The sequence below is a fragment of the Leptonychotes weddellii genome, chromosome 12 (genome assembly GCF_054177405.1).
Source record: "Leptonychotes weddellii isolate Sample4059 chromosome 12, ASM5417740v2, whole genome shotgun sequence".
Classification (NCBI taxonomy): domain Eukaryota; kingdom Metazoa; phylum Chordata; class Mammalia; order Carnivora; family Phocidae; genus Leptonychotes; species Leptonychotes weddellii.
The window spans coordinates 2,970,735-2,996,111 of NC_138380.1; the positions used below are offsets into that span (position 1 = coordinate 2,970,735).

Below are 25,377 nucleotides of genomic sequence, written 5' to 3' on the forward strand. Positions count from 1 at the left end.
AAAAAAAAAAAAAAGAAGAAGCTTTTCCAGAGCCCACAGAAGCCCAAAGGTCTCCTGAGGTTAAAAACAAAAGAAAAGGAAGAAGGCCGCCTCTCCAGAGCCTGTAAGTTTCCAGCGTCTCCGGCAGCCGGCAAAGTGACTTTCAGGTGTGAGTTTGCAGTGAGGTGATTCAGAAGTGACTGCAGAGCCACCTGACTCCTCTGCTTGGCGCCGCGGAATGGTGAGTAATAGACTCCAGCAGATGGTCTGCTGGAAAAAAATAGGCACCATTTGCAATGCAATTTGTGGGTGATTCTGCTCAATCACTTCCACGCTGCACGGCCGGGGGAGGGAGCCAATCAAGGCAAGTGGAATCACAGAGAGGGAGCGGGATTGAAGGGGCTCAGGGAAGGAGGCAGAGTCTGCCCGAAATCAGCGGTTTTCACAGCACATGAACTCACAGCCAGCTCTGGATTCTCCCCGTAGGGAAATGGCTGGCTGCACAAAGGCTTCATAAATGAAGAAGGTTTTGACAAAAACAAACACCAGCACGACCCCTGCAGAGACGCTTCTTCTGTTCTTCTCTTTGGGCCCAGAGCAATCCCCTAAAACGGGAGGGATGGCACCATGCCTACGTCAGGCCCCCAGTGCTCGGTGTCCGGGGCGGGGGGCGGGAACCAGCATCTCACCGCCCACCCCCTTCTGTGCATCCCACTTCCAGACTCACTTTCAGGAAGAGAATGAATATGCGGTGAAGGCCTGGCCTGACTCTGGGCAGAGAGTCATCTGTTTCTGTCCATTCCATCAGCAAATGCCAGTGCCTTTCACTAAGCTCAATGCGCCGTGCAGAGACTTTGGATGCAAAAAAGGGTCACTTCAGACTATAGCATGTGCTGGGCAGAAGGGAACTCAGAGACCACATAGTACAGGGATGACAAATATCTGGCGTGTGTGTTGGCAAATGTTATTTCCCTCCGATTCCAGCTGATGGCGGGACGATGGACAACGCCGGGCTGGGCCACACACGACTGGGGGCAGGGGGTTGCAGCCTACTTTCCCCAAATGCCCTTTAACACACTGCTCCTTGGCATTTTTATTTTTTGTGTGTTAGCTGCTCAATAAAGAGATAATGAAGTATAAGGAACTGAGGGGAGAAGGACCAGGCAGATGAAATGTTGGCATTTTTGTGTTAATTACGAACATCCCTATTCTGCAAACGTTTTCTTCAGGATCTCCAGCTTAGTGAGGCAGTTGGCTTAAATGCCATGAACCAAATGCAGCTTCGGGACAGAGTTCTGCAGAGGGAAAAAAATGATCTCACCAGCTAAATTAACTGCATGAGCCCTTGCCTTGCAATAGGACAAGAAGCTTGCCCTTCTGAGCGAGTACGAATAACTTGCAAAACTGGACGCTGGACCTTGCTTTCACCTTGCCTGTCCCATCCAGGGACCATTTTAGAATCAAACAAGAAAAATACATTTGGAGCCATTAACTAGTCATGACCGCCCCTCCTGTCAAGGGGTGGAAGTCTCTATCCATGCACTGAAGCTCATAGTAGGATCTGGGCCAGCCTTCCTCACTTCTTGTCACCGTATCTTAAAGAAGCCAACTCCACTAAGTGAATGTTATTTACTTATGACAAACAATGTTGAGGGCTTATCCGGAAGGACACAATCTCTTTGGGCTCAAGGTGATAAAGGCCAATCGGGCAAAGAAGAGGAATTCTCACGTATTCCCGAGTGTTTGGCAGGTGCAGCATGAGAGGGGACCCCACATGGTTCCATGGTGGGAGCCTGGTGTCACTAGGCTGTTCTCAGGAAAGCACATGGGAGTGGTGCACACTTTTCAGTGCAGATGCTGGGCTCCACTCCAGGCAGAACAATCTGTATTTGCTGGGGTCGGGGTTGGGGGTGGGGAGGGCACAGGTGTCTTTTCTGCAAAAGCTCCAGGAGTGGCTTTGGTGTACATTTTGGTTAAGAATGACCAATTTTAGGTGCCTGGGTGGTGCAGTCAGTTAAGTGTCCGACTCTTGGTTTCAGCTCAGGTCATGATTTCAGGGTCTTGGGATTGAGTGCCCCCATCCCCCCCGCCCCCCACCGTTGGGCTCTGTCCTCAGCAGGGAGTCTGCTTAAAGACTCTCTCTTCCTCTCCCTCTGCCCTCCCCCCTGCTCCTTCTCTCTCTCTCAAATAAATAAATCTTTTAAAAAAATGAATGACCAATTTGACAAATACACTGTATCTGATCAAATAAGCATTGTATTTTGGAACTGTAGGTATTGGCTTTATCAGTATACATGATATATGCTTCCAAATTATTTGTAGGGGTATACCTTATCAAACAGGAGAATCACAGGTTCCCCTTAAAGGTGTGTGGTGGGTTGAACTCTGGGCCCCTCACATATGATACAAAGGGATGTGCTGCGTCCTAATCCCTGGTACCTGGGAATGTGACCTTATTTGGAAACAAGGTCATTGCGGATATCAGTTAGATGAGGTCATCCTGGAGGAGGGTGGGCCCCAATCCCATCTGACTGGTGTCCTTATGAGGAGAGGAAAAGAGCCACAGAGACAGATGGGGACGATGTCGTGGGAAGGCAAAGGCAGAGGCTGAGGGGTGTGTCTACAAGCCCAGGGCTGCCAAGGGCTGCCAGCCAGCAGGACCTGGGAGAGACAGGCAGGATTCTACACAGTCTCAGAGGGAGAACAGCCCCGTGACACCTTGATTTCAGACTCCCAGCCTATGGAACCGAAATAATACATTGCTGTGGTTTAAAGCCACCCAGGATGTGGCATTTTGTTTCGGCGGCTGCAGGAAGGTTGTGACTGGCTCTGTCTACGCCTCGCCGGACGGCCAGCCCCACGTCGGGAGGATGTGCACTCCTGAGTTAGGGGCTCCGAGGCAGCCAAACTCCTCCCTGAAACTCAGTGGGCGGCATTTCTGAGTCAGACCCGCCCAGCAGGGGAGCTGTACCACTCACCAGGCCCGAACAGCGGGTGGGGCTGCCCCTGCCCCTGCTTCCCCGCGTGCACACGTGTGCGCAGGTCTGACACTGCCCATAGAGTGAAGACTGTGTGCCAGACGCTGTTGCAAGTACTTCACACACAACTCAATCCTCCTACAGCTTCATGTTTAGGTAAATCGTTCTTCGACTTAGTCACCTGCAGTACAAAGTGCCAGTCTGGTCCCCCTCTCTGGACACGGTGTGTTTGCCACCATGCTCTCCCTGCACGAGCTCAGCCAGGACAGGCACTCAGCCCCAGTCGCCGGCCCCACTGGGACTGCCACTCATTCAACACTCCCTCGAGCCAGACGATGCTGTCAGTCTGAATTCAAGTTTATTTCTGAGGGAAGGGGTCCTCGAGTGGGCCCCAGACAAGTGGGAGGAAGACGGCAGACCCCCCCTAGGAGCTGGGTTTCATAGGGTTCAGGGTGGGGAAAGGCAGCAGAGACTTGAGTCTCTGGTCTCTGTACGGGTCCTGCGGCCTGGCCCTGGGGTGGGCGCCTCGTGCTGGTCCAGAGGGACAGGCTGCTCCTAGAAAGAAGTCTCCATGCTCTTGAGCTGTGTGCCTCATTTCGTCAGCAGAGAGAGCCTCACCAAATCTGTCTCCTCACCCCCTCCCTTACACCACATTACCGTGCTGATGTGAAGGAGGCATTTAAAATACAAGAGGGTCCTCATCAGGGAGATAATCAAGTGATAATCAAACATATGCAAAGTTAGGTAAGCACTGAGCTGCAGTGTGTGCTTTCTGCAGAGAAGAGCGCTGAGCCTGCGAGACCTGGCTGAGGCCAGCGTGGCTTACCCGGGGTTGTAGGAGCTCACGGCTCAGGTCCCACAAAATCGGCACTGTCCCAGTCGAGAAAAAAGGGGCTTTGGGAGAAAAATCCACAGAAAAATAGTGTCGCCCAGGAGAAGGCCTGGTTTCCACCTGCTACTTCTGGGGGCCCCGCGCTACCAGTGGGGAGCTGGACTCTGCCTCTGACCTGCCCTCCAGGCCCCTTTGCCTCGACTGTAAAGCGAGAGGATCAGCTCCCCTTTCTGAATGTGAGTGTCCCTTCTTACAGAAATAGAAGACAGATATCACATTTTAATTCAATTTGAAATGCTCGATATATTTTAAAAAATAAATTGTATCCCATTCATCACCAGAGCATCTGACATACTGGACAAATATTTAAATGTCCCGTGACGTACAATGTATTTGGTTCCACGTATAACCAAGTGTGACCACGGATTCGTGGACTTGCTGACATGGTGCCACGGCCCGTTTCCCCACCCTGACTGCTTGGGGCCCTGACTTGGATGTTCACTAAGCTTCCTTTGAGCAGATTCTAGGAGGCAGGTCACCAGACTGAATACCATGCTGTCTCCCGAGTCTTGAAAAAGTAACCACTAACTATAAGCAGGGCTTTGCCAAGGCTGCACTTACTAGAAAACCGTGTGAGTTTAGAACAGCCCGAAAGTGAGCCTGGCCACAGGGGCACTGCCTGCAGGACTGGGGGTCAGAGAGGAGCATGGTGCGTGCTCAGGACGCACACTCAGGCGCCACTCAGCCGCCTCTTGCTCGGCCGCTCCTGATCTGCACACCATCCTCCCAGCAGAGTGGAGGCTAACTTCACATGACGTGTGGCCTCCGGCGAACTCTACAGCCCTAAACATCCTGGTGTTAACGAGTGGAATCATGAGCCCTTGTTTGGTGTCAACATTCCTATTTTGTGTGTCCAGGATTTCCCATCCCAGCGACTCTGTGCACGCTCTGGAGGACAGAAAGACAACTGGCTTCTGCCAGAAGGATCTGACCAACGGAAGAGGCAAGAATCTTACGGAGGATCTGGAAGAACAGGACTTGAACAATATGCCCTCCCACATCCTCTGTGGTGGCGGCCACTGTAAGAAGGTGCTCTTATTCCAAAATGACCGTCTACATTTAACAATCATTCAAGACCCTAAGAAGCAAAGGGAGGTGTTGCAGAGAGAAGGGGGAGCTTGCAGGTTTGGAGCAGGGGCGGTAGGCAGGGGCTCTTGCAGATACTCTGCCAATCCCCGCACACCCAGTGCGCTGGAGAGAAGCTGCCTCTGTCCCCCGGAGGGATGAGAGGTCAGTAGGGAAGGACGACGCTGACCGGGGCAGACTTCATTCTCTTTCGTTCTCCCTGATCGTTTGTGAGTAGCACCTGTGCCAAATCCAAGTGTCACAAAGTGGACGGAGACGGTGGACAAGGACCATCCTCGAAGGCTTCCTGGAGAGGGACTGAGGAGGAGACAGGGCTTTGGGGAACAGGACCCCGCCCTAGAGAGGCTGGGTGCGCAGTGCTCAGGAGGATGAACTCTGGAGCTGGGCTCGGGAGATCCAAATTCTGGGCCCGCCACTCGCCAGCTGTGTGACCTCAGTTTGTCTGTAAATGGGGATGGTAACAGTATCTACCTCATCGGGCTGCTGTTGTAAGAGTTACAGTAGTTACTATACGTAAATACCTGGCATCCGTGCCCGCTACGTCTATCATCATGGGACAGATAGCAGGGCCCACCGAGGGAGCAGAAGAAATGCGAGCAGGAGATGGGCCAAGTGATCAAGCGGGAGACGCTGCCCAGCTATCTGGCCTGGTGCCTGGAGAGCCCGGGCACCTGGTCACGGAACAGCCTCGAGGTCGGGGGAACCCATCACGGGTCACCCTCGTGGGTCTTGGTGATTCGAGGGCCAGAGAGCAAATGGCCACATCTCGCTACAGGGTCCCAGCCTTGCTGGGACAAACTGCGGGGGACACGCTGGAAAATCAGGGCCAAGAAGGTCGTCAGGATTTTCAGTGCACACTCTGTAAAGCACCTGCACAAACGAAGTTTCTTCTGTAACAAAACGATCCCAACAAACTCCTCTCCCCCAAGTCCTCCCAACTGTTATAATAAAAACAAGGTGGTGAGGATCAACTTTGGGAAGGCAGGGCTGATTCAAGACAGAAGGCAAGCCGATGAAGGCTGCCGCGACCGGCCGTCCCTGGCGCAGAAAACATGTGGACGTGACCCCAGACTGCAGGTCTGGGCCACAACAGTTCTCTCCTTCCTGCCAAACCGCACAGGCAAATGCGCATGCGCCTGTTTCAGCAGGTGCTCCCCTAATCCTCGAGGCAGACACCTCAGGTACGTACCATTACTAGCCTGGCTTTCTCCCTTGAGGACATTCAAGGGGAAAAGTTTAAATTATTTGCTCCAAACACAGAGTTAGTAGGTGAGAGAGTGGATCCGTGGAGAATGCTGAAGGCGCCCACGTCTGTCCGCCCCCGCCGCACTGTCTTACCTCCGGCGTCGCGCCCCCAGGCCCCTGGGGTCCTAGACCCCGTGCATCCACCGAAAATGACACGAAGACCAGCACGGCCAGGGGCGTGTCCAGCCGGTCTCCCATCACCGATCCGATGCTCTTACAGAATAGCGCTGAGACAGCCTGCCGCTTGCTCCCTGGCACTGGCCAAACACTGTTTTAAATTCAGCTCCTGAAATCCGTTCAATTTTAAAAAAAGAGAGTGTTCTGCCATAATATGCTAACTGACTTTGCTATTAATTTAATAATCTATACAGTGATTGGTTTAGTGTCTCAGGTAAAATATATTACCAACCCTGTAATGATTTTTAATTTCCTTGGACAGTTATAGCTTTCTTCCTGGTGTTTTGCCAAAGATGATCATCCTGTTAATATTTACAAGAAAGTTAAAAATGACTGAGATTCTGAAACTGGAATTTTAATTGGATAGCGACTTAGTCACCAACCGAGATTTACCACAGTCTGTATTTATAAAGGTTTTTTTTTTTTCAAAGTACTGACTTTATTTTGTCCTCTTCTGAAAGTTAGAATTTTTCACCACAAAGCAAAATTACAGCCTTAAAATGATATGTAACATTCCTATCATACATTGGCTTTCACTTTAAAGTTGTATCATGAGAATAATATTTCCTCTCACAATACACTGCAGAAAAGCTCATTATTAAACATATTTTCAAAGAAAATCCTAACGGAGCATAGTCCCCTTAATCAGTTTCAGATATTCTGCATAATTATTTCTTAATATCAGTGAAAACATATTTTAAAAATAATGGATATCAAAAACAACGTGTATGAGACAGGGAATTAGGTCTCAAGCTTCTGCTTTTCTAAAAGAGGAAGGTTAATTAACTGTAAATTATAAACAGCACTCAGAACAGTTTCCATACCCGACAACATCACGTTATTAATTACTCTCGGTTCTATTGTTCAAAGAACAAGAGTCTGCCTTCTGACTTAGGCAGACACACACTGACCCCGGGGAAAGAGCTCAGGAGGAATCTGACAGAGAAGGGGCGCTGCCATGCTGTTTCTAGGGTGCAGATGGAGGAGGAGAGGTGGAGGGTGGAGTACCAGGCACACCCCGGAGCCCGGGGCCGAGCTGTCCTCACAGCCCACCTGTGTCCCTGAATTGGCCAGATGGTCACCGCAGCTCTACCTAAGCAGCTCTGCGCTGTGCAGTTGGCCAAGGACGTGAGGTCACCCGGTCCAGATGGGCAGCTGACCACGGGCCTCAGCCGGACAGCCCTTTCCAGGGGGACAGAACGAACGAGAGGCAGGGACCATGCTCGGTGACAGTCCATCCCACCCCTTCCTTTAAAGCCGCTGCGGTGCTGGCTGCCGAACGCCTGAGGGGCATAACTCCATCGATTCGACCCGGGCGAGGTAGCCGCCAAGTCAGAAACACCTGCTGGCTTCCGGGAAGTCGCTGATGCAGCGGGGCCCCCACCTGGGCACAGCTTTGCATGCCGGTGTATACTAGTACGTTTTAGAGCACGGGGAAGGATTAAAAGGTGCCAGAAACACACCCCTGCCACTCGGCAGCCCTGCTCTGGGTATGGTCCTGCCCCCCACAGCCAGCATCACCCCGAGAGCGGCGCATTCGCCTTCCCGCCCTCACCTGCCTTCTGCATGTCCTGCTCATCAGAACCACAGCGCTGTTGGGTCTGGCTGTCACAGAGAAGCGAGGGGCTCAGGAGCAGGCAGCTCTGGGAGCCGACTGGGCCCGAGAGGGGCTCCCGGCTGAAAGAAACCTGACCCTGTGTCCACGCCTTTGGGGCTGTGGCTCCACCACCTATCCTTGGAGAAACACCCTGTGGCAGGAACACGGAACCCCGCGGAGCCCCTCCCCAAAGGCTGTTCCCCTACCGACGGGCTTCCCTTTGCCACCCTACACGTGGGTGGTGTCATCCTCTGTATGGTCCATGACGACAGCCACCGCTGTGGACCATCACCCACCATTACGCACACACACACCCAGCCCAGCAATATTCCCATTCTTACCATTTCTCTCCTACTTTCTATCCTATACCCTATCACCCCTTTTCATTAAAGCATCTGTCCTCTTCAACACCATCCTACTTCACTGAGCTGCATGACTGGGGCAAGGCCTGTAGTTTGAAAACTACGGGCCATCCGGAATTAATGAACGCACTGCAAACCTGCTCTTATTAACCACCCCCCCCCCAACCAGGAGCGGCTGCAGCAAGTCACAGAAACCAGGACATTCCCACCAGGCACCGACCCACGGCCCTAAACAAGGCCTTCAAGCCCTCACATCCCTCACCCACGAAATGGAAAGAGCAAAGTTGTGAGAAGCTGGAGGGAGACCAAGTGCAGAAAGGTCCTTGCAAATCCTCAAGGTCGTAGTGCTGCCCCTTTCCCCCTCATGCACGGCCCACTGCACGATGTGCCACGGGGTCATGGCTCCAGTGAGAGCTTTTATGAAGACATTCCCGTGACGCTGCAGTGTTGAGAATGTTGGGGACGTGAGCTCCGGGGTCCTCTTGATCTCGAGGAGCACGGTGTGGGCAGGGACAGGCGGGAACACTGTCAGGACGGGAAGAGCAGGTTCTGTTTAACGTGCCTCCCCACGCCGGGCCGACCCGGATCCCCCACTGCCCCTTTCTGTGGCTCCACCCCCCCCCCAGCAGCGGGTGGGCTGCTCCCTCCTTGAGAAAGCTCCCGCTCTTCCTCTTCATACAAGACCCAGTACCCAAGCAAACCAGACAGACACCACTGTCCGCTTAGGGCCCCTACCCTCCCTCCATCCATTCTCGTTACTGTAATAAATCAATAACCTAGAAAGACGACGGACGGACCCACGTTGGCACCACGACACTTGGTAAGGCAGCATCTGTACTTCAGCCTCGATGGTACCTGCGGTGCGTGCGGTGCTTTGCTTTCCATGACACGTCCTCCCGTACGTTACACAGACATGACCGGGGTGTCGACCGATCATGACGCCCTGTCCCCAAATCCCCGTTCTGCAGGCTGGGACTAAAAGCAGAGATGGAGGCTGGCTCCTACGAGGGCCGGGGCCACTCACTCGGTGTCGGAGAAGAGACATCGTTCCAGGTTTTACTAACACACGGCGACGACAGCGCACTCCCACCTGCAGTCTGCCGAGTGCCGAGGGCAGGATCGATGCCGCTGTTACCACGATCATCACCCATGGCGCCGATGGGGACGCCGCAGCTGGGCACGGGGACCGATGTGCTGGGGCTCACACGGCTCACACGTCTCCGTGGCGGGACACGCAGTCGAGGCTGCCAGACCCCAAAGCCCTTGCTCTGACCAGGACACCAACTTCACGGGACGCTCAGCCTCCACTTCTGTGCAGTTGGGGCTTTGCCACATTCTAAGAGCCTGTGATTTCTGGTCCAATTCGTGGAACAAGACATCTACACCTCCAGGCAGACGGCGCTGGGAGGCAAGTGCAGACGGAGTGGGACGGCGCAGAGTACGGTGGGACAGGCTTCTGCCCCCAGCACAGCGCAGGCCCAGGAGACGGTGCCGAGGGGCAAGGCCTCTGAGGGAGCTCGCGGTGTCTCCGTGTTAGGTCGGCACAGCCAGGACTCCCTGTCCCCTTCCTGCTGTCCTCCTGCAGCATTCTCCTTCCGAGATAACCCTGTACGGTGATCACGGACTTACCGGCTGTGAACGCAGTGGCAAGTGCGAGCTCCCGCAGCCCCCGGGATGAGCGGGCAGGGCACGTCATTCCGGCCACTGGGAGCTCACACCGGAGTCAGAGAAGGGCTCTGATGATTTATTTCTCATCCTCTTAGGGAGTTTGTTTCCAAGATAAAGAGTACATTATAGTTTTGTTTTATGGATCAGCTGTATGAATCTTCTGTTCGATTTTGTGCAGTGGTCGGCAGAAAATTTTCTCTTCTTTTTATAGTGAAGAGCAGCGGTCCCAGTGAATTGTCCCTTTGCCAAAATCTAACCAGCTTACAGAAGCCTACAATCTAGCAAACGGTCGCTATGCTCTGTTTTCTCCTCGTGCTTTGTGGCTGACTGTGGTCCAAAGCCAAGACGCAGGAACCATCCTGGCTGTTAAAATCACTGTGTGAATAAAATAATTGCAGGAAGAAATTTCCAGATGCCTGGGAAACATTTACTAGTACTTGTGGTGGGGTTCTCCCAGCAGAAGAGCACAAGCTTGGGGGATCTCACAAGGAGGGGCTTCGTTAACAAGCCCCCAACAGGATCAGGCTGGTCACACGGGCCCCGTCCTCACTTCTAACGCAGGAGCTCCACTTTCTCCCTTTTGTGGGGAGGGCGGGTGTTATCGTCCCAGTCGAAGGACTGGGGGCTTTGGGCTTCCGGCAGGATTCTGGTCCGATAAAGCAGGATGCCTCCTGGTGAGTTTTCTAAGTTGGAGCTCGGGGGGAGGTGCCTTCCTCTGAAGAGACCAGCTGAGCCACGTCCTCCTGGATGTTCCCACGACGCTGATGTGTAGAACGTTCTCTGGTTTCTCTCACAGTCCCTCACTCACCTGTGCCCTGAGCTCAACCTCCTCCCACTTGGTTTCTTCTTCTCTCCTTGAGGATAACAATAACCACAGCCAGCTGACACCCCAAGTTGGTGCTGAGGTGCCCTGTGTCCTCTGAGCTTCCCCAGGATCCAGCGGGATGGGCAGGGCAGGTACCCTCAGCCGGGTACAAAGTCTGTCCTACTCTTGACTGGACACTCACAGCACACCAGAGGCTAGGATCCGTCCACTGGGACCACTGCGTCTGTCACCCCATTTCACAGAGGAGGAGGTTGAGGCCCGAGGATGTTGACAGCTTGCTGAGAGCTAGCTTTGAGGGCTGGCAGAGTGGAAACTGGGTCACTGACCCAGAATCCCAGGACAGGGGCAGAGCCCGGCTTAGTCCTTCTTCTGGGCCCACTGCTCTCTCCACCACACTGCTGGGCTGGCCAGCAGAGAGCGAGGCTACAGCCGGTTTCCTCTGCCAGGCTGCTCACAGGCTGGGAGCTTAGGCGTCAGCATCCGGAGAATCCACCTGCCTGAGGAACATCAGTATTGCCGGCTGTCATCTTTGAATGAGGCAAGATGCAGACGAAAACGCAATGCAGTGAGATGGGGCTCTGGTCCTTCCTAAACAAAGTGGCTCATGGGTTCTGACTGTTAATAAGGGCCTGCTCCCTACACCCCCACTTCTATGTATATTGGAGAAATCCAAAGTGCCCCGAGGAATCTGGGTCCTGGAAAATTGCAAAAGACATAAATAACACGCCTGATAGATCTGTATTCAGAAATAAATGGCCTCATTCTAAATACAGAAAATCTTATTTATTCCTGCTTGCATCTGCTGCCTTTTTTCTGCCACTAAATATTTTATCCAAGGTGCCGGGAGCAGAATTAAATGGGGGGTTAAAAAAGAAATCGGTGAACGTCGAGCCAGGAGGCAAACGGAGCTTTTACCTTGCAAGGCTCACAGCCTCCCTGGCTAATCAGCGCTGTGTGATTTGCATATTACACAGTGTGAGCATCTCACTGTCATCGGAGAGATCTGCTAAGCCTGGCACATCCCCACCCAGAGCACCTGCACCTGGACCCTGCGCCCGGTATGCCCAGCCCGCCACCAGAGGGCAGCGTCCCTCCCACGTCTCCAGTGAGGAAGGCATGAAGTCCGGGTTTGATGTTCTGTTCGTCCTGTGGCGGGATGGGTGGAACAGATTTTCATTACAACATCACTGGCTGCTCATCTGTGGCTTCTCCCGTTCTCTTTTTGTTCATACTGGAGTGGAGGAAAGACACAAATGCTTCTCTCTGCAGCTGGAGTCTTCTAAGTAGGAAACTTTCAAGAAATTTTGTGGGTGGGCCGCCCACGGCCTTGGATGGTGCCCTCAGCCCCACACGTGTGGATGAGCCAGATGAGCTGCTGCAAGCGTGGGTCACGCCGCATTCTGATGGGGAGGGGTGTCCCTTATTCTGCACAGGAAGGGCAGGGCCTTAAGGACCCAGCGACACCAGAAGGACACAGTGACATTCAGCGCAAGTACGCTCAAGGTCCTCACACTTTTGTTAAAGTAGGTATTTAATTAAGCAGCTTACTTGGAATCCACCTTTCTGTCTCTCACACACGTACACACACTCCCGCCTCCTCTGTGGCTCATGTCCTCTGTGTGGGCGCCAGGCTGCTTTGGGAGATCTCAGGGCGGAAAGCATCCGTCCCTTTTCCGTTCCTGCACGGTGTGAGCCAGAGTCAAGGAAGGCCCATTACACTGCAAAGGTTATTTCCTTTCTTGTATGTGGTTTTCAATTCCCCTTTCAGCTTTACTTTCCCTTAATGATGATTTTACCAGACTCAGTTAAATGCTATAATGAAATGAAAATAATTCTGTAAAACGCTGGCCCACAGAGAGAGCCTGCACTGGCATGTGCTGGAGATGACACGCAGAGCCGAGCTAGGAAAGCCGCTGGCCTGAGTGCGGCCGTCAGGAAAACCACCGCCTCCGCCTCCGCGGACCTCAGCCATAACCACCCGTGATGCTTTCTCTCTCACGTCTGGCTTCACTTTGTTTTAATGCACATGGTCTTCAAAGTGTGGTACATTACATTCCCTGAAGGGTCCATGGACACCTGAATTTGTCTTCGGGATAAAGGAGAATTTCTGGCATGTTGAGTATTTTGGGGAGGAGATGCCAAGCACTGAGGTCTGTCTCTCTATCCTTAAGTTCCAGAGTCCTTGGGATCCCTGACACCCTTGCCAGGGCCTCCTAGATGCCAAGGCAGGTGGAGAAGCCACAGGCCAGGAGTGCGGAATGGCTGACCCCTGGAAGGAGCCACAGAGCCAGACTGGAGGGTCCTGCTCAGCTGGTGCCCACCCTCCATGCCCTGGCACATGAGAGGGAAGGCTTTGTCCATCAGAGCTGGATGGGGAAGCCCAGGACACCCCCTGCCTGTCTTCTGTGTGTCCTCCTCAGGGAGGTGACCATGTAGGGAGACAGGCACAAACATTCTAATCATCAGCTTCTCCCCTAGCGACTTTGTAAGTCTCCCCAGCAGGACAAGCTTACGCTGGATCACATCTTGCAGGATCTAGTGAAAGAAAGGAACCGAAAAAGAGACTGGAGACCATGTACTAGTAATATCTTGATGGAAGGACATTTGGGAAAAAGTTTAAAGCACTCTTGAATTAATACATTCAATAGCTGCTTGGGTTTCTGATTTTCATGTTTTGTAGTCTTAAATCAGAATATATCATTCTGCCCAAAGTGTCTAAATTGTGTTGAAGACTTGACCGCATAATCAGGACTTGATGAAATACCATCTTGCATTATATAAACTTCTTGCAGGCAGGTCCAGATCATTGAGCATCCTTGTTTGCCTCGAGGACCCTGGGGGATGTGGTGCAGGATCAATGCATGAATGCGCACCTGGTGATGTGAGCAAGCGCTGTTTCACAGGAGAATCCGAACTTCCCAGGCAGCCGCCGTATGTCCATCCCGTGAGGGGAGGTCTGAATCGCGTACCTCCCTCATCTCCTCCTTTCCTTCCACTCTATAAAGGCCCACGCTATGCTGGGCACTGTGTTCTCCTAGTGACTAACCAATGCCAGGCCCGGAGTAGAGGCTTGGCATGCAACTCCTGAGTAAATGAGGGGCACGTGGGCCGTTACTGAGTCTTGGAATATCTTCCTTAGGGAATGGACTTTGTTACATGCAAAATCCTCACAGTCCTCCCACCTGTCTGGAGACACAGGATCAGAGGGGCAACCACCTGGAGCTGGGGGAGAGCTGACCTTTAACGGAAACCCTGTGATGGGGAGAAAGGGAGACCAGAGTGTCATTGAGACAGTCTGAGCTGAACACATAAAAGAATTCAAAAAATGATGGCGTGGAGCAGAGAAAGAGTTGATCCCGAACCTTCAGTAGTCTGGCAGTCTTGTCCTGGGGGCCAGGCAGAGCCTGCTTCCTCCAAGAAGTGACGCGGCAAGCCTCCTGGCTGGGCGCCTTCCCAGGAACATCTATTTAAAGTCCCAACACTTCACACGCTTAGTGTCCACACAGAGCTTGGGTTTTCTTTTGATAAAGTAAGTGCCAGATGCCCTTATTCCTATAAAAACAACAACATGCTGGATGGATTCTTTTCATCAGGAGCTGAAAGGTCCCATCTTCTTTGGGTAGAGCTAGCACCCAGTAGTTGCCGGGCTCAGGTGTCCATCCTCCATTGAGTGGACAATTCTTGGCCCTGCATGGAAGGTACTCTGGTTCATTAGCTTGAGCAGAGAGGGAGCAGACGCTCTGCCTCCCTGAAGACTTCTGGGTCTCCGGGCTCTGGGTGTGCTTGGGGCTCAGAGGCACAAGCTTGTGCCCTTAGAGACACCAGGCCTGCATGTCTGACCTCTGCCCAATGCAAGAAGCACTTTAGGACAACGCAACACAATGGCAGAGACCTCCCTCTGCTTGACCTTTCCAGGACAGCCTCTTCCAGGGTTGGGGAGCTAAGCAAGAATGTGAATTGACCTGAAACCTGACTCCTCCAGTCTGCTGCTTCTGTTCACTGGTCATAGGATCAGTGACAAAACTGAGTCTTCTCTATGCATCCAAGTTCAGGTTGCTCCGACGTGGAGAATCTGAGCGGACATTTCACCCACCTGCACCTTCCCAAGGGCAGCTCTTAGCAAAGAGAAACGTTATACTAATAATGCAAATTTTATATAAAGAAAGGAAAACAGGGGTAAAAGAAAGAAAATCAGGCTCATTCCTTTAGAGCAGATAGTTTCACCAGAGGGTAAAGAGAAGGGGTATCAGAATCACCTGAAAAGTTCTTCCTAATGCACAAGTGCCCTGTGTGTGGGAGAGGGGGAGAGAGAAGGAGATGGAGACACCCCCTGGGCTCTGTCCCCACTGCTTATGACTGGGGACCTTTGCTCCAGCACATCCACTAAGTACATGTGAGGGCAGGTAAATATTTCATTGTGAAGTCATCTGGCTTGAATACAGGGTTCATGTCATCTTATGTGTTTAAAGCGCTGATATTTAAATATGGAAACGTTAGTGATGGGAGGAAGTTTGGAGTTATCTAGTTCATTCCAGCAGTGTTTTCAGAACAGGGAAAAGAAACTAAGGCCCAAATAGGTTAGGAAACAGATTTGATGACTAAATGCAAAGGCTTGGATGGGGTGTCTGAGTCTCAAATGAAACTGTTTCAGGTACACATGGCATGGAGACTGGTCTTCCTTCAAGCACTGGCAACTTGCGTTTTCATAGAACTGTGTTAACAAAACTCTCAATATTAGGGTAAATGGTCTAATGTCCCAGTAATATAAGAACACAGAAAGACTAAAAGGAATGGAAGCTCCCGAGGGCATCAAGGATTTTAGCCACAAACACTCAAATTTCATTAAGCCTCTGTAACAAAAAGATGGAGATGGGTTTGTCTTAATCTCACAATTGATGCATAATTAAAAAGCTTTAAAAATATAACCACTGGACATCATATATTATTTATCAAAATCTCTCAGGATTAGGTAATTAATTGTCAGCAAAACTTCTCAAGACCAGTGGGAATTCTTCCCATATTTTGAGAGAACGTTTTCCCCTTAGATTTCTCTTATTTCTGATTTCACAAATCCAAGCAGATCATTTCTTCATGTTGAATTAAAATCTCCAGTCATCTTTCTAAGATACTAACAAAGGCTTTGCTGGCTTTTCAAACAAAGACTTAGCTTCTGACTCTGAGAACCTGAGGTCTGCTGTCAAGAGCTGCTCATTGGGAAGCATGAGCACTAATTCACGGACTCCACTGAGACACCAGCAGGAACAGAGCTGACTGCAAGGTGGCATGTGACATTCATCAACCTTCCCATGGAAGCGATCACACAAGATGGTGATTCTGACAATTTCCCTCAGCTATTAGCCATTCAGTATGCAATATGGTGAGTTTACAATGATAACAAGTTACAGACCCTAGTTATTTCTTGGAATATTCTGCTTTAGTGGTATATGGGTGGTCCAATGTGAGGAACATGGCTCTTCTGTTTTTTAGTAATTCACTGACACCATGTCCTGTCTTGTCCTCCTTCCACGTCCCCCACCTCCCAGCATCCATTCTAACTAGACTGGCCCTGTAGGATCCCCTTGGCTACTGTTGTTCTTCGGCTGTTTTTTGAATCTGATCCTCTAACCTTCTCATTGATTCTAAGAGATCTCAACATCCCTGCAGTTAATTCCTTTTCTGCTCTGGTCTCCAGATTTGAGGTCTGCTGTTTGGAAGAGCGCAGCCCAGAGGTGGAATCTTTAATGCTGTTTCTTCATCTTGTCTGGTTCTCCCCACTCTGCACAGTGGCTGGCATGGTAGTTCCTGGGCCCTGCTGGCAAGTTATGGACAATAAACTGTGAACAGAAGTGCCCAGGGTGTCATTTCCAGGCCTGGGAGGAGGGCAGCCCCAGCAGCATGGGACTGTGGTGACCATGGGGAGCAGGGCCCCCACCCCACTTACACCCTGATCTAGGGGGCACGTGTGATCATGGTGAGAGAGTCTCTGTATTGGTTTGAGTTACGGAGGTGGTGTTTGGTTTGCTTTGTTTTTGTGTTCTGTTATTCACAGAGACCTAGCCTATCCTGGCTCCTTCCTGCCTCATCTGGTGGGACTTGAGTTTGTGGGGGGGAATGCTGGGCTGCCAAGCATAAGTTGTGAGCTCTGCCTTAGCACTGACTGCAGGGCAGACTCTGGATCAGATTTTTCTTGTTTCCTCACACTGAAGCTGTGTTCACCTTGCAGGGTCCCTGGCTGCTATCCCAGATGCCACAGGCCTCCATCCAGAGATTCCAGAAGCAGAGTACTGGTTCTTCTTCAGCACATACTGCTGCCTCACCTTGACTCCGGCCAGAAAATCAGAATACCCCAAGATCGACTCGGATAACTCCCCAGCCCCAGCACCGAACTGTCCACTGTGTAGTTTATTTTTATTTTTTTAAAGATTTTATTTATTTATTTGACAGAGAGAGACACAGCGAGAGAGGGAACACAAGCAGGGGGAGTGGGAGAGAGAGAAGCAGGCTTCCCACAGAGCAGGGAGCCCGATGTGGGACTCGATCCCAGGACCCCGGGATCATGACCTGAGCCGAAGGCAGACGCTTAACGACTGAGCCACCCAGGCGCCCCACCACTGTGTAGTTTAGATTGCAACTCCTGGCTTGTGTGCTCCGGGATACAGATGTAGGAAGGACCCTGTGTTGGACAGCTGGTCACCATGGTGATGAGGAGGGTAGCAAACCTCTGTACAGGGAACAAGGGGACCAGAAGAGGGAGGTTATGGGTGAGGAAGTCCTTGTCTCTCGGGAGAAATCCCGAATGCGAATCCTGGGCTCTGCTGTGGGCTCTGGAGACGCCGTGCTTTGAGGTGTGCTTGTCCGACCTTCTGCTCTTTCCGTGGTAGACACGGTCTAATCTGGGCGCACGGGCGTCTGAGACATCAACAGCCACGGGCAGTAGGCAGGCAGGCGGCAGGGGGTTTAGCTTCATGGGACGTTTCCCTTCGCGTGCGCTCATGTGCGGTAACACGAGGTGCGACCACACAAGCCCGTGCTTTCATGCATATGCTCCTTCAACAGGCATTCACGGGAAGGTATCTGAGCTCTTAGTGTTCAGATGAGGGACAAAGATCCGTGTCTTACTCAAGGTGTCCGGTGGCTGAGGGGCAGAGCGGGGACTCAAACTCAGGCCTCTGGGGCTGGAAGTCTGTGCTCGAGAAACGCCTTGCAGGGAGCCAACTGCATTAGGGGCTGCTGCCAAGAGCAGCTACACCAAGGTGACGGTCTGCTCAGAACCCGAGCAGCCATTCCAGCCGATGTGCACGTGCAAAACACGAAGTGTAGAAAGTGCCACGAGAGGCAGGGGGCCAGGGGTCTGGGTTTGGAACCCCTTACTGGCAGCGTGGCCACGGAGGAGTCACTGAACGTGGGTATGGCGAAGTTTCCATGGCTGTGATACAGGCTAGGGTAGGGCTTTCTTCCTAGGGCTCCGTACAGAGGATTCGATGCGTTTCCTCGTGCAGCAAGGCATGCAAGAATGACTGAGTGACAGGCAGACGTTCCTGGTCCTACCCCTTCGGCGGGTAACCCCGACTTGCATTAACGAAGGGGTGGTCTGGGCCTGGGTGGCTGTAATCCCACAGCCTTCCGCTCCTGGTCAGAGGGTCGCCAGCATCCCCGGAGGCATGCCCACCTCCTTCCTCTTCGGGGATAAACGGTGAAACGTAACTGAACTGAGGTTCGCAGTTACTGTTGCTTTTCAACAACCAGGTTGTTGCTGAGGGACATTCGTGGGCGTGGAAATCCTGACAGTGAAAGGAGGGAGACCAGCTGACTTCTGTGGGATGTTGACATCCTCAGGGCAGTTTCTAGAACGCCTGGGTCTAAGTTTGGAGCTGAGGCAGCACCACAAGGACAGATAAGAATGGCATGTGTGGGAGACAAGCTGGCAGGATGGTCCAACGGGATCTGAGGGGCACAGGAGGCCACGGTGGGCTCAGATGCACTTGGACCAGCCCAGTGGGCCCACAGGCCCTTGACAGCCAGTCACATCTAGACTGGCCATCTTAGTCTCCCCGGATGCCTGACACCTTCATCCCTTGCCATGGACCACTGTCCAGAGTCTGGAAACCTGAAGGCATCCCTCCGTGGATGAGGATGGCATAGACGGACCGAACCTCATCGTATCGATGTCTGGGCTGAATGAGTGGGGAGCAGTTGTAGCTTTTCTCTGTGTCTCTCTACAGGTAACATCTAGATGCTATCCAAGTCAGAATCATTAATACTTTATGGAGCTGGGCAGGAAAAATGCTCATTTTATACATTAAATACTGAGAGCATTCGGCTTATGGCTCAGAATGACTGCCGTTGGGTTTAGCCAATGCTCTGCCCCATGGTGCCTCATAGGTCTGTGGCTTTTCCAGATGCTGATTACATTTTAGGTATTTTCATCATAATTTCCATGTCATATCCTCCCTCAAAGTCACAGATGAAGTGGAATATAATTTTTTGAAGTATTTAATTTCTACAAGCACTCATGAAACGTGATTTTTTTTTTTAACCGAGTCACAAGACTTTGGCGCTCAAAAAGAAAACAGCTATCTTTGTGGCAGGTGTCAGTACGGAGTGAGGGATGGCAATCCACGGGGCAAGGCTGCCTGGCCATGCAGGGTCCTCGGAACCTCAAAGCAGAGGGAAGGTTGCCGAAGAGATGTTCGTATCTGCACACGTATCCCTTCCAGGTTGATCTGGAACTCAAAGCACTTCCTCCATAAAGATATCACAAACAATAATTTATGAGTGGATAGAGTTTAATAGTTTTTCAAACTGATGCCAGGGAAGAATTAACTACACATCCATGCTCCTGACTCCTGACAATGCTAGATGAGAAAGTGGAGTTGACGTCTGCTAGGTTTCCAGGCTGGGGAAATTACAAGGTAAAGTGACAGTAGGTTTAAGAGCGGTGCTCCCCCATGCCAGGAGCTATGCTAAGACCTGCATTAGCTTATTTAATTTCCTTTATGACCTTAGGGAGCGTGGACTGCTGTTACCCTTGCTTTGCAGACAAGTAAACAGAGACACAAAGAGTGAAACACCCATCCAAGTTCACGGCGCTTCTAAGTGGTGAAGCTCATGTTCAACCACAGCTACGCCACCCTCATGGGACAGCTCCGTCAAGCCAGTCACAAGCTTCTGGCCCTGCACGGGTGAAGATTTCTTGGACTGGCCGAAGACTTCCCATCCTGTCAATCAGAGAAGTAACCAACACTAAGTCCAAAGAACTAGGAATCCGTGGTTTGAATAATAACATATAAGACTTGCACACAATTCCAAGTCCATCGAACCACTGGCCACATAACTTATTTTAAAACCATCAGTCCAGTCGGAATGATGTACAATGGATACATAAATTCACTTCAACCCACCACCAGGGCAGTTTTCGAGCAACTGAAATGCCCTAACCAGGTACTTCAGAGATGGTTAATATGAAAGAAGCCCATCAAGAGTCTACACGCCACGGTGTCTCCACACGATGTGCAAAATATCATTATCTAAATGTATGTCAGGAAGTTTAAAAAATAGCTTCAGAGGTGCCGGACGCACCTTCTCACCGGTACAATGATGTACGATACATCCCCCAGCTCCCTCACACAGTCCAAGGCTGGGGCTGTGCCCCACAAGACAGACTGTCACCATGACCCTAAAACCAAGGTCCCAGGTGGCTTGGTCTGCTTGCGACCTGTGCCGAGTGGGCGCCGGACACACCGAACATCAACGTTCAGTAAAGCAGACACAGCGTCCAAGTACTTAATAAACCATGATTTTGAACTGACGTCAATATGCGTGTTCCACGGTAAATATGACTTGAGAGCTTTGTTTCGATCTCATGCAATGGAGAAAGTCTGGTGTGATGGGGACGAACAGGAAAGAGCCCTCCCTATAGAAAGTGCACACTAAGCCATCCCACGGATCTCCACAAATGCCTTCGCCCATGATGACATCTCTTCCCACGGAAGCCTTTCCCCATCAACGTCCTTTGAATAATCAGAACTGTGAGGCATGGAATCACAGCAAAACCAAGAATCATGAGGTAACTGATTTATCCACCTGGGGCCCCGCCGGACCCTCTGTTGAGGTCGCTCAGAGCACCTCACTGGGATAATAAGCTGCCAGGTCATCATGCTGACCCCGGACAAGATGTTCTAGGAAACGGCGTCAAGAACTGCAAAATAGGCCTGAGACTTGTCCTGGCCTTGCAGCCTCTGGACGCAAGGTTGAACCGGGCACGTAAGGACCGCATGACCAGGCTTCAACGTAAGTGGGCAGCACAGAACGAGCCAGCCTAGCAAAACCCTACCTGATTTCGCAGCAGGCCTGACCACAGTGAGAACGGTGTTTCTAGAGCATTCTGGGCTCCAACTCGGGATGTGCTAACATATCTCTGTCCACAGCAGCTGTGGGAAAGGGGCCTCGCTGGCCAGCCTGGCCACTTCCGCACCTGCTCCACACCAGCCGTCGGCGGGGCACAGTCAGCCCAGGGCACGGCAGACAGGGATCTGGGGGTCCCGGGTACGTGGACAGAGGGCCGAGTGCCATGAGGGCTGTGACCCTGGGGAGCAGGTGGGAGCACCGGGGCTACAGGAAACGGAAGTGGGCACCAGGCATGGGCACAGCAGAAGGCGTCGCGGTCTGCATGGACTTTCATGGACTTTTCCCGAAATCTGGGCACTGTAGCTCAGGCATCGCCTGACTGGATGGATCCTAAAACCAAGCTAGAGCAATGCACACAAGGGAAGCTAGCTGAGGGCTTTACTAAGCATTATTCCTGCTGACTTCCACGGGGCAAGGCTGCCTGGCCATGCAGGGTCCTCGGATCTGGCCACATCTTCCAAGTACCTTTAAGCTCTGGACTAGTTCAGGTTAAAATTCAACCCTGGGATTACAACCACACCAAACCACAAATTAAATAAATACCCTTCAGGCCACTTTCTCAGCTCTGTCCATCATCCCAGCCCAATGATCCCAGGCTGTGCCCCAAGTTCACCGCCCTCTCGCACCCACCAGCGTCTCAGAGGAGTTGAGGGAATAAGGGCTTCTCTATGTGGGGGAAGACCTGGTTCTCAAGTGACCCCAACACCTCCCACTTTCCCTGGGGTACAAGCCATTTCATGACAAGGGCACGTCCGTGAATAACGGTATTTTTCTTGGAGCACGCAGATGACTGCTGAGATAGCAGAAGTGTGGATGTGTCACAGCTGGGCTGACACACTGGACGACTTCAAGTCTCGTTAGAAAACCACACGCCACCAATCCTGTGCTGAACCAACATTCCCCGTGTGCATGCTGGTGATGCCGGAGATGGAAACACGACAAACAATAATATAAACCTGCATCAGAGTGTGAATTCTTAACAGGGCCCAGGATTGGAGTTCTCAAAAAACCCCAGGAATATCTTCATTTTCACTTCTGGGTAGCCAACCTCAGTATACCTTAACACAGTTGTAGGACAGTATGAAGGAGTTTTAAATCTTATACTAAAGTCAAAATTCTGTGTCACTGCATGACATGTGCCCAGAATAATAAAACAAAGATTGCATTTTGCTTATCAAAATCAGTCGGTGGCCACCATGAGCTGAGGACTCAGCAAATCGGGAGAGGTACGCAGAGCTGTTTCCAGCCAACGGGTGGGTCACTTCGGTTAACTGGACAGATTTTCCCACAGGGTGGGTGCACACCTCTGCTCAAGGAGCTCAGGCTCCCAGCAGCCCCCATGTTTCCCACCTCGTCTCGCCCTCAGCCTGATGTCAGCATTCTGAAAGGTCCAATGCGTTAAGACCCCTTTCGGGAAACAAAGCAAATCGATGTTGCATTCGATATTCTGAGTCCACGAACGGCAGAGTCTCTCCCCACTGACCCAGTCTCGTATCTTCTCGGAGCTCACAATTCCAAGCATGTCAGGCCCTCTGCAAACACTTCTAGGGTGTTCCCCACCCCGATATTTTTTCAATTTTTTTTTTTTTTAGAAGTGGTGTCTGGAAGTGAAACAGTTAAGTCACAGATTAGAAAAAGACAATCTCCAAAGTTCACCCATTATTCACACAGGAACCAAGATTCCTGGGGCTCGCAGTCCCCCAACTTGAGAAATCTAAGCATCAGCGTCTATAACCTTCCAGGAAACACCACTAAGTGGATGAAGCTGCCGCATCAGCTGTGATTGATTTAAAATACTTGGGGCTCTGTTATCACACCAACACAATTTCGTGTAAATGCCTTGAAGAAAAATTTCCTTTCAATGGATTTGCTAAAGCAAAAGCTTAACTTGAATTGCCAAGCGATGAGTTTTTTATTTTATTAGGAAGATATTAAAAAAGATATTTTAAATCTTCTGGTTATGGATTTTTTTTTTAAGGAGATTAGTCCTAGAGCTGTCTAGGCTTTAACTGCCAGGACCCCAGGATCTTTCCTTTTTTGGGGGGGCCTTCGGGTTGCTACTGCACTGACCTCTCTGGGACTTGGGGCCAGCCGCTCATGGGCCTGGCTGTGCACATGACCAGAGTGGACACTGGCCAGTTTCCTTTTCATTCCAGTGACACCCTCAGGTGGGGCCAAGGACAATATAGCAAAAAAATCTTCAGGTTGATTCTCCTGGGGCCCAGAAAGCAACTCAAAATCTGGAATCCTAAGTGCTCTGAGCCTTGCCAGTCCCACGTTAGAATAAACCCCTCGGAGGGGTGACCTCCTTGGAGAGGACAGCCCTGATGGGCACCCCCATTCTGGCATGTCTGCTGGAAAACAGGCCCTACAGAAATCAGGTTGGCCGTGGTATCAGGAAGGGAGACTCGGGGGCGGGGATGGAACAGGAAGGGGCTCAGGACAACTTTCTGGGATGATGGGATACTCGATGTCTTGATTGGGGTGCACGGTACAGACATCTGTCAAACTCATACCAAACTGTGTCCTGATGATTGTGCATTTCGTTGTATACAACTTATACAAGAAATCAAGTCATAGATTTTTATGCTTTGGAGACCTCAGTGAAATGATGATGGTAACTGATAATAAGCTTACGGATCTCTCTGCTGTAGGCCCGTTGGTGCATAAAGCCCCACAGTGCAGAGTCCTGGCTTGAGGAATGCACAGCACTGAGGAAAAACGATGTTTTCTGGGCTTGATAATTCCTTGACCTCCCCTTGGCCTAGCATGGTGAACTGTCCCCACGGCCACGTGGTCTCAGGCAGGTAGGTGCAGAAGACATCATCTGTCTATTGGCCCAATGCTGATGCAGAAGCATCCTGATCCACACCTGGATTTGTAGAAAGGAATTTTCCTGGACTTGAACAATGATACTCCCCAGGACATGTTCCTTAGCTTTGTGTGAACTTTGGCAGATCACTTAAGTTTCTCTTGCCTCATGTGGGAAATGTCAATGATACTCCTGCCACCATGTTGTTGTGAGGGGACTATGGGCTGAATGCGTCCCCGAGAATTCACGTTGAAGCCTGAGTCCCCAGTAGGATGGTGTTAGGAGGTGGGGTCTTTGGGAGGGGATGAGATCATGAGGGGGGAGCCCCCATGGTGGGATCAGTGCCCTGATAAGGGGATGAGGAGACCAGCTCTCTCTCTCCCCCTCTCTGCCGTGTGCGGGCGCAGTGAAGACACTGTCTATGAGGTGGGTCCTCGACAGACACCGGATCGGCCGGCGCCCTGATCTTGGACTTGCAGCCCCCAGAACTGTGAGGAGTAAATGCTTGTTGTTTAAGCCCCCGGTCTACAGTGCCCTTTAGAGCTGCCTCAGACGGACAGTTAGATGAGGCTACAGATAAGAAAGTGCTCAGAACAGTGACCAGAACGCGATAGCGATCAATACATGATCGTTGCTGTTAAGACAGAAGTCTCATCCGCGTGGAGACAGATTATAAATGTTCAAGAAGAGAGCCTCCCGCTCACATTTTTAGTTATTTAATAATGCATTCCAGCGGAGAACTCTGGCACAGAGGAAAGCCAGCAGGAGAAAACGTGCACCAGGGCGCATGTCCTCGAAACAGCAAATCACCCGGACCAGCTTCTTCGGAAAGCTCTGCCCGTTATTTCTTCTCCAGCTCTCCCTCCACCCCCAGGCAAAACAAGACACCCTACCTCTTGGGGAGGGGCTCGGGAAACCTCGGTGTTCGCGGACCTCCCAGAACAGCGCCTCCTGCCCCTTCCGCCGGGAGTTTGGGTTCTGGAAAGCTCTGCGCACCTGACCACCAGGTGAGGGCTCCCACTGACGGCCTGATGCTCCCTGACGCCCCAACAGCGTCTTTGTAACCTGGCAGAACCTCAAGAAATGGGAGGTAAACTTACAGTGGAGGTCAAAGGCGACAGCCAGTCTCGCGGCAGCAGGGCCCACAGAGCTGTCCAGCCCACCGTGCGGCTCACCTTCATACAGCCAGTCGCTGAGGCCGTTGTAGATCACGCCCTCCTTCCCAGTCGAGACCACACGGATGGCCTGCTTCCCGACGTGCGCGCAGTAGTAGATATTGTTTTCGAAGATAAATATCTAATTGGGAGGAGAGAAAACACCGTGTTAACCCAGGACATGGTTCTAAATA

At 51.6% G+C, this 25,377-nt stretch overlaps 1 protein-coding gene across 1 annotated transcript in view; it reads right to left on the minus strand.

Moving 5' to 3' along the window:
- The window catches only part of DPP6 (dipeptidyl peptidase like 6), a 545,484-nt gene that overhangs the window by 75,994 nt on the left and 444,113 nt on the right, over positions 1-25,377 (minus strand). The window contains exons 7-8 of the mRNA XM_081800883.1: positions 25,130-25,325; positions 6,274-6,431 (exon numbers count right to left, since the gene is read on the minus strand). Coding sequence (XP_081657009.1) covers positions 6,274-6,431; positions 25,130-25,325 — 354 coding nt within the window. The remainder of the gene's footprint in view (positions 1-6,273; positions 6,432-25,129; positions 25,326-25,377) is intronic.